General features: G+C 29.4%; 1 protein-coding gene across 1 annotated transcript; it reads left to right on the plus strand.

The window, feature by feature from the left end:
• Positions 1 to 1212: 1212 nt before the first annotated feature.
• On the plus strand, positions 1213 to 1644 carry LOC145791672 (uncharacterized). Its single transcript, XM_082872079.1, has one exon. The coding sequence runs from the start codon at positions 1213 to 1215 to the stop codon at positions 1642 to 1644; it is 432 nt and encodes a 143-aa protein (XP_082728205.1).
• Positions 1645 to 10258: the final 8614 nt, after the last annotated feature.

Consider the following 10258-nt stretch of genomic DNA (forward strand, 5'->3'; position numbering starts at 1 on the left):
CATAGAATATGCATTAGTAGGTATGACAAAATGACTAAATATTAATATATTTTCTTCTCATGTATATTTCCATTTAGTTTGATAAATGACTAAGGTCGACAAAGTGTAGCCAGTGGTTAATTTCAGTGCCACCAATAATGGTAACAGTTAGCATGTTGTTAATCAATTTTTTATAATTATGCTTTTATTATGATGTAGCCGAAACAATACGTCATCCGACACAAAAAACAATGCAATGGAGAGGTCATCAGAGGAGGATGAGGTTATTAAAGATTTTATGAATTTTTTTATAATTGCTTTTATGAATGAGCATATGAATGCATCAACCAGCAGACGACCGCAGCGAACTTGTCCATTCAAAGGTGATGATTACATCTTCAGTTTATTAAATGGCCATCCAGAAATAATGATGGACATCATGCGAATAGATGCCCAAACATTCATTTTATTGAAAGACACCTTACTTCAAAATGGCTTTGTCGAAACTAAACATATGCATATCAGTGTCGAGGAATCGCTTGGCATTTTTTTGTACACTTTCGCACAAAATGACCGGCATAGACTACTAACCGATAGATTTCAACACTCTAGTGAAACTATTTGTCAACACATCAAAATCATTATGTGGGCACTGTACAAGCTTGCATCAACGATTATCAAACCACGTAACCAAGACGAGATACCGGCAAAAATTCTAAATGATAGGAGGTTTTTCCCTTGGTTTAAGGTATGAGTACATGTTTGTCCTGTAAGTTTTCAACAACAGTAATGAAGGAATTTTTTTTTAATGTTTTAAAAGTAATATCTAGGTTTGTTTCGTGTTTAATGTCAAACTAATATATTTCAAGTAGGATTATGTCGGTGCTATTAATGACATATTGGTAGATGCATGGGTCCCTACCTCAAGATAAAATACATTCCGTGGTCGAAAAGCTATGGTATCACAAAATTTACTCGCAACTTGCGACTTTGACATGTTGTTCACATTTATTAATTCTAGATGGGAATGTAGCGCCCACGACAATGCAATTTTAGTTAACTCAATTACAAGAGTTGATCTACATTTCCCACACCCACCCCATGGTGAGTGTCACAAAATAACACACTATACTTTCTTAAATGTTGATTTTTGTGTACATATATTTGACAGAGCATTGCCTACATTATTTACATGTAGGCAAGTATTATTTAGTGGATGTTGGCTTCACGAACATGCCTGGATTTCTTGTCCCATTTCGTTCCCAACGCTATCACTTGCAAGAGTTTCATGGCCGCCATTATTCTGGACCCAATGAATTGTTTAACCATCAACATTCATCGTTACGCAATGTCATAAAAAGACTATTCGGTGTTCTGAAGAAATGCTTTCCAATATTGTGGTCCATGCTAAATTACAAGTCCACAAGACAAGGACCCCTCATGATTGCATGTTGTATAATGCACAATTGGATCCATTTGCATGCAACTGTGGACCTGTTCTTCATGAAAGATGATAATGAAATGGCGGCAGAAATGGCAGCAGACGAGTTTGTTGGAGGCCAAGCTGACTATGTTGACATGTTACAACATGGGTTGACGTACCAATCGAACTTGAGGGATGCAATTGCTACTGCTATGTGGCAAAATCATGTTGGCCGTGGGTAGATTTGTGACGTGAAGAAATAATGTGAATTTGGTAATATTGTATGTATTATTACATTCGACTTTTTTTTTTTTTTTAATGTATACAATACAACTGTAGTTTGAACCGTACTCTTTAAAAGCGTTATCCAATTTTAATCTTCACCTACGAAGAACATTTTTTTTGGCCAAAAAAGTAGGACAATTATGTAACTACTTTTTGTCAATTCTTGAAAATTGGTAACGATGGATTAATTTAACATTTCAGTAAAACAAAAATATTAAAAAAAAAACATTTTAAAATTCATCTACCGCGGATAGAAATAAAAATTCAACCATAATTTAGGAAAAAAATATGATTGTAGACATATTTTGTTGTATATTTAACAACAACAACAACAGCAAAAAATAAAAAATAAATAAATAATAAGAAGCGACTTATTCCGAAAGGTTATGTGGTATCAAATGTGGTACCAACTTATAAATCAGTCGTAAATTCTGATACCTATAATTAGGTGCTATGCACAAGTTACATATTTTGAGAAACTTCCCACGAAAAATTAATAGGTAAAATACTAATAGTGTTAATAGTTACATTTAATTCAATTAAATTTTATTAAATATTTTCTTATTTAATATTTTTTTGTTATAGCTGTTATTTTACTGAAAATTTTACTAATAGTGTTAGTAATAGTGTTATTTTATTGAATATTTTATAACTGTTACATAGTTACTAATAGCGATATTTTATTTTAAATTTTACTAAAAAGTTGTGCAACAATGAAGGGAAAAGTTTGGTTATAATTGTTTTTTTTTTCTTTTGTTAATAATTAATTTCTTCAATTAAATTTTAAGAAGAGTTTAGTTAACCGTGTTTTTTTTGTTAATAATTATTTTTTGAATTGAAATTTGAAAAGAGTTTGGTTATAACTGTTGGTGCATTATATGAATCTAATACTATTGTCAAAAAAAAAGTAATTAAATTTTAGAATCAAACGTAAATAGAACTATAAATAACATATATAAAATAAAATAAAAAATGAATTGTTGAACATTTTTCATTTCAAATTAGGACAAATAAATTGGAACTTTTATAAATACGAAGTTGAGGAATCATAATGCTTGCATACGTATAAAAAATGTATAGATCCACAACACCAATCTATTTTAATTCTATTTTTGGACTTCACGTTTTTTTTTAAGATAAATTACACTTAATACTCTTAAAGTGTTATCCAATTAGCATTTGGACATAAAAAGAACAATTGTTTTTTAAAAAAAAATTGTGGTCCTTCAATTTACATACTTTTGTCAATTATTGCAAGTTGGTAGCAGTGAATTCATTGTAGTTTTCATAGAAAATAACAAAAGTATGTTATCTTTCTTATCAAATTTCAAATTTGCCAATAATCCTTCTTAACTAATGTTTAATAGCCCAATGGGTAGTAATTAAAAAAATAAAATAAAATAAATAGATAGGTGCCTTATTTAAAAATAAAAAAGACAGCCATAAATTATATGGAAGAAAAAAACAAAAAAAAAAAAAAAAAAAATACAATGACAAATGGTGCTTACATCCATGATCCAAAAAATTAAGAAAGAAAGAGAAAGAAACAAACAAATAAGAACAGAAAGTACTAGTACATCTGCAACATAACTAAAAATCACAATATGCGTCAACCATTTAATCGCTCGTTGAAACAAGTTAAGCGTCATTATCAGGTAGTGGTGGAGGTGGAGGGAAGTAGTGATGGTAGACCTGAGTGACTTGATGGTCAATCTGATCAATGCGGTTTCTTGTTACTTCATCACATCTTTCAACGTCTATACAAAACTCACCAAATTGTTGAATTAGTGAGTTCTGAAAGGCAGAAAATGCATCGAACCGACTACCCAATGCATTGAACTGACTAACCATTTGTTCTTCCCATTGTACGCGCTGATTATGTCGTTCTTGTTCCAGCACCAAATAATCAGTCCAGTATTAGGGTTGTTAATTTGGTGGCTGGTATTGTTATTGGGGTCTTCGAGATCATCAGTTTTTGGTGCATTTGCAACATTAATAGATCCCAATAGGTTTTCAGCGCCATTAGCTCGAGTGAGTGTATACTCTGAAATTGGTGAAGTGATTTTCATATCAGCTTCACCTACAAGGCTGATATAATAAGGTTTGAAAATTTTGGTTAACAGAGCTCCAAAAAGTAATGACCGGACACTGAGAGTACCATGATTTGCAACCACCATTTCCTTCAATAGTATGTAGCATAAATCTAATGTTTGTCCAACTTCAAAATAATATAACAAATAAATATTAAAAAATGAAACAACATTAAAATGTCCTTTTTTGGAAGTGACATTTTCGACTATCCATCGATAAAAAATACGAATGTGGGGTTTCAAATTTCTTGCTCGTAAATTAGTACCAGAAAATCGGTTCTCACAAATTGTAGTATAAACCTTACTTACATCACCAACAATGTTAACTAGGTCAGACTCACTCTGAAAATGACTTTGCAAATCCACTGACTGAACTCCAATAATTTGTAACAAAGTGTGGGGGTTCAGTGTGATTAGTTTACCTTTGACGTAAGATGTCAAACTATTCCTCCAACTTCTCCCTCAGTAGGTCTCAAGTGAAGGTGAAATAAATACACAAGACGTGGATATACCTTTTGTGGTAAATTAATTAAAGGTATCCATCCCATCGTCTCCAGTCTGCCAACCAACAAAGGATCATATTAAGAAGGTAGATTTACCCTTCTCCCGGTAACAATTGGTCAGTTGGCAAAATTTGGATAAGCTTGTTCATGATTATATGTGAGAAAATCAATAGTTAGATAGGTCTGCTGTTGTTGGCGTGGTGGAGGGTTAAAGGTTTTGCCACATTCTGGTTTGGCTCTTTTTGTTCTCGGCATGACTTATGAAGGCAAGCAAAAAGGATAGCAAAAGGTAAGAAAAATGTATGAAAATGGCGTGCAAAAGGTAAGCAATAGATAGCCAAAGCTCAGCCTCAGGTTGAGTCTTGCTGGAAGCTGGGAACAGGTGAAGCCGGTTGACCGGCCGAATGACCCACTGGTTGACCCACCGGTTGATCGCCAGGTCAACTTGTTTGTTGAACATTTCAGCTTACTTCTACAGCTCTAAAATTGTGAACAACACTAAAATTGTGACGCTCTGGTGTTGTGAACCTCTGGTCAAAGCTCTTCGTCTCTTCTTTTACACGAATATGAATTGTAAAAATATACACTGAATTTTTGAAATTAATTGATTATGAAATTAATTGAGGTAGGCGGTGGAGGAGGTAGTTGTATGGTTCGGGTCTCTGATCTGGTTGTGCTGATACTATTTCAATAATGAATGTAAATGAAGATTGTGAAGAAGTTAGTGAAAGTTGTGAAGGAATAAAGTTGTAGGAATGAAGATGGTGAAAAAGTTGCTGAAAGTAATGAAGTAATTGGAATGAAGATGGTAAAGAAGTTGCTGAAAGTTGTGAAATAAAGTTGTTGGTTAGCAGAGTGATATAAAGCCTCAATCAAACAAATGGTCAAAAAATTTGTAGTTGACTTTTGGCTTTTTTTTTTTTCCTTTTATCAAAAGCTGACCAACTATTTTGGCTTCTTCTTTTTTTTTTTTTTTTTTCCTTTTATCGAAAACTGGCCAACTGAGGTTTTGTAGAGAAGTGATGGCTCTGCAGAACATGAGTTAAATTACGATGTTGTCCTTTTCATTTTTTTCTAACATACCGCTTTAGTATTCTATAAAAAGAGGGGCAATTTGGTCATTTTAATGTCAAACACATCAATGAATAGCCACAATAATATTATTGATGGTACAGAACTTCACGAGTGGAAAAGACAGGTTAGGCACAATAATGAAGGTGAGGACAACGGTACAGGTTCACGAATTTTTCATCAAAGTGATAAAATTTAACGAACGAAAAAAATGTTCAAGTAGCGTTTGGTAACGTTTATGTTTTTTGTTTATATTTACAAAAATTTTATAAATTAGTTTTTGTTTATTTTTAGAAAAACATAAACTACAAACGCGTTTGGTTTGAACAAAATATTTGTTGTCTAAATTTAACAAACATAAACAAAAAAAACATGTGTATTCAAGTCTAAAATATTTATATTTATTTTTTATATTTTATGACAATGGGATCATACACATTATAATTGAAAAAAATTAATTAAAAAAATTAATTGAAAAAAAAATAATTGAAAAAAAAATTAAATGAAAAAAATTAATTGAAAAAATAAATTAATTGAAAAAAAATAAATTGAAAAAAAAAATTAATTAAAAAAAATTATTTGAAAAAAAAATTATTAATTCATTTTTAGAATTGAATTTTAAAAAGAGTTTGATTATGACTGTTGATCAAAAATTTTAATCGAGCTTTGAGTTGTGTGTTTGATTATGAATTATAACATTTTGAATTAAGTTTTGAAAACTCTTTTCAAAACTCATAACCAAACAAATTTTCTTATTTCACATGTCACATCAAACTTTCAAAACTCGATTTCACACTCAATTCAACACTTTATTCAAAAATCATAACCAAACAAATTTTCTACACTTAAATCATAATTCCAAAACTCACAAACTCAAAATATAACTCTATTCTCAAATCATATTTAGAAAACTCTACCAAACGCTACATCTATTTTCACATATCTAATTATCTTAGTCAATATGCTTAATGAAATATTATTTTAATAATAATCATACCCTAAATTAAAATGATTATAATGGACATCCACCAGTACCAATAATATTATATCAAAATATTCTCTATACACACCTTTTAAAAATTTTAAAAAAAAATCTCAATATACATCTTTTGAGTTAAAAAAATAATAATAAAATTAAACCCTAATTTCTTCATTATTTGTCACTTCTTCCATTGTTTCTCACTTTGCTTGTTATACAATCTATACTCCTTTATTGCTTGCGAAGCAATACTCTCATAACAACTCTCATATTGTTTTACTTTCTAAGTTTATACTCCATTATTTATATCGTTTTCTCATTAGTTCCATAATTATTCTTGATTTTGTTATAGAAAAATTACAAACCAATAGAAGTTCAAAATCAAGTAAAAATAGCCTGGTGACAGCAAAAGTAGTAATGAAAGGGTTAGTTTTTTCATGTGGAAGTTTTTTTTTCCGGCGATTAATTCGAAAAACCAGTGCCGAAATATTCTATTTTATTCGAAACTACAATGTCAAATAAATCAATATATTCCGGAACTACAATGTCGAACAAATCAATCTATTTCGTAAACCAAGTGTTGAATTAAAAAATGAATTTCGAAAAATCAGTGTTGAATTCCCAAAATCACAACTCTTCAAGGAAAAAACGAGGGTTTATTCTAATTTGTTATGCACTCGACAGAGAAAACGAAATGGTACCAAATGCGATAACGAAATCGAAACAAAGTAATAATTACCTTCAACAGATTTCGGAACTAGAGTGTCCAATGGAGGAGGAGGGTCTTCAATAGAGTTAGTGTCAATAGAGGTTCTTTAATGGAGGGTCTCAGGTCTTCAGTCTCTTTAATGGAGTTTCCGTCACTATTTTCACTATGAACCGAAATAGGGTACACTATTGCTCTTTAATTTTGAATAGGTGTGTGGAAAAAAGGTTGAGGTGATGTGTGTACAAGACATGAGTTAAGAATATGATTAGAATAATTGGTTTGTAGAATGAGAACAAAAATTAATAATCAAATTATTAAGTGTGTCCACTGAGAAAAGATATGTATTGAGATAATTAATAATGTAGAAATAGAATTTCCAGAATTGTTTGTAGTCTTGTTATTTTGGCATTGAAATTACATTAATAGCCTTAAAGTTCACATTTAGTATTGATTTTCCCTCAACATTTAAGAAATTACACTATACCCTATTAACCTTTGTTTTTTAATAATAGCAATGGAAAATGTATAATAATCTGAATTATTTAAGATAATCTAAATAAGTGTACTTTTAACTTTTTACGAAAAGATCCACAAAGAAGTAGATAGACAATGTGACTCAAAAAAGATAAAATGATTTTTAAAAAAATGTATTTATATAGTGTAAACCAAACCAAGTATCCACCTCGTTTGGCAACATTACTTTTTAACCTAAAAGTCAAAAAGTCACTAGGCCTCGTTTGGCAAGTGGCTTTTTTAGTTAAAAAGTCAAAAAGTTATTAAAAAAATCAAAAAGCTAACAATCTATATCAAAAAGTCAAAGATTCTCTTTTCTCTCTACTTTTTGCACATCTTTTCGTAAAAAACTAAAAAGTCATCCCAAACATACTAGTTTTTTTTATATCATATTTTAGCCAAAAAAATTAAAAAGTTACTAAAAAAGCTTGTTTCCAAACGAGGTGGTTGGATTTTTGGCTATTGCCTAGGGCTAAAAAGTCTCGTTTGGGAATGATTTTTTGACTTTTTTGACTTTTTTGTGAAAGAAATAATATAATGATTATGGGTTGAATGTGATATTTTGTCTTATTAGGCTAAAAAGCCTATTTTATTTTTTTGTGACTATTTTAGCCAAAAATTCCCAAACCTCGACTTCCCAAACGAGCACTAAAAAAATAAAAAGGCCAATAATTTGTACCAAAAAGTCAAAGATTTCATTTCTCTCTACTTACTTTTTGCACATCTTTTCGTAAAAAAACTAAAATGTCATCCTAGGTATACTATTTTTTTTACATTATATTTTAGTTAAAAAGTCAAAAAAAATATTTAAAAAGCCTGTTTCAAAACGAGGCATAACGGTGTTCAAAAAATCGAATCACTTGACAAACCCAAATCCGACCCAACGTTATCAGAGCATTCCCATCTCTCCCCTAAATCATTTCCTTATCTATTTTAGAAAGTTAGAGCTCTCTTATATCACCCTATCAACTCTCTTAGGCCCTGTTTGATTGGGGGATATAAAGATTGGGATTGGATATTCTATCCGATGAGGTCCATATATCCCATGTTTGCAATTTTTTTTGAAGGGGATATAATATCCGGTGGGATTGTATATCCCCCAAAGGTGTGTTTGATTGGACGGACTGGAAAAGGGGGGATTAGAATCCATCGGACTTGAGTCCTGGGACTGTGAATCCCCCGGACTATTTGGTCGGATTGGATATGTATCCTGTGTTTGTTTTTTCATGGGATTAGATGTCTGGATAGGACTATTTTCAATGAATCCAACGTTTGGTTGGACAGACTGGATAGGATAAATGAACAAAAGACTATTTTACCATTTTTCAATTGTTTACTAAGTAATAGCAATATTAACACATCTTTAATATTTTAATTATTTGTAGTAAACATTAAACATACTAATGGTTAAATTTTGTTTAAAGATATTTAAACATACTAATATTGATAAATTTTTTTGACTGGCATAGATTATTTTTATTTAAACAAATAAAAATTTATTGTTGAAATTAAACATACTAATGGTTAAATGTTTAAATTTTTATTTAAACAATTAACATTGAAATTATTTTGATGTACAGATTATGTTTAAACAATTAAATAAATGTTGATGTACAGATTATGTTTAAACAATTAACAAATGTTGATGTAATTAACAATTAACAAATGTAGATGTAATCTAATGTTGACGTATTAAAACATAATTTAATAGATGTTAAATAAATGTACATGTTGATGTACAGATGTTGAAATAATTTAATAAACATGTTGATGTACAAATGTTTAAATGTTTAAATAAAACATAATTTAAATAAATGAAATTATTTATTGTTGAAATTAAACATTTAATTGTTTAAATAAAACATCTATTAAAACATCTATTAAATTTAAATAATGAAATTAAATAAAAAATTAACAAAATTTTAAAATAAAACATCAATAAAATATCTATAAAAAATTATTTTAAAAAATTAAATAAATAAAACATTAATAAAAAGTTAAATAAAATTATTTTATTTTTAAATTGAGACATTTAATTTTTATTAAATTTTATTAAATATAATACATAATTAAATAGTAGAGGGTCAAAATTGTCATTTTCGCATCTAATCCAAACAGTGATTAGTCCCCCCAAAACAATCCCACCCCCCAGGATAGGATAGTCCCCCATATGGGGGACATGGAGTCCGGCCGGACATGGAGTCCGCCGGACTAAAAAAAAATCAAACGACGGATAAGGAGGGAGGCCGGACATGGAGTCCAAATAGTGGATAGTCCCCTCCCCTTATCCCCCCAATCAAACACACCCCAACAGTGGAGGATATACAATACCACCCCCCCATTATATCATATCCCCTTGGTTGGGATATGATGTAAAAAGTCCAATTTACCCTTTTATCTATCTAACATAATATAATTTAATATATTTTTTTGAATTTAATATAATATAATTATTGAATTTAATTTAATATTATTGAATTTAATATAATATAAATATTATTGAATTTAATATAATATAAATATTATTTAATTTAATTTAATATAATATAATTTAATACAAATTTTGAATTTAATATAATATAATATTATTGAATTTAATATAATATAATATTATTGAATTTAATTTAATTTAATATTATTGAATTTAATTTAATAAAATATAATTTAATATAAAATTTTGAATTTAATATAATATAATTTAATATA

The sequence above is a fragment of the Camellia sinensis genome, chromosome 5 (genome assembly GCF_055761805.1).
Source record: "Camellia sinensis isolate YWXY chromosome 5, ASM5576180v1, whole genome shotgun sequence".
In the NCBI taxonomy this organism is placed as follows: Eukaryota; Viridiplantae; Streptophyta; class Magnoliopsida; order Ericales; family Theaceae; genus Camellia; species Camellia sinensis.

Excerpts from the sequence above, each read along its gene's own strand:
- LOC145791672 (XM_082872079.1), top strand. The coding sequence starts at position 1,213 with ATGCCTGGATTTCTTGTCCCATTTCGTTCCCAACGCTATCACTTGCAA.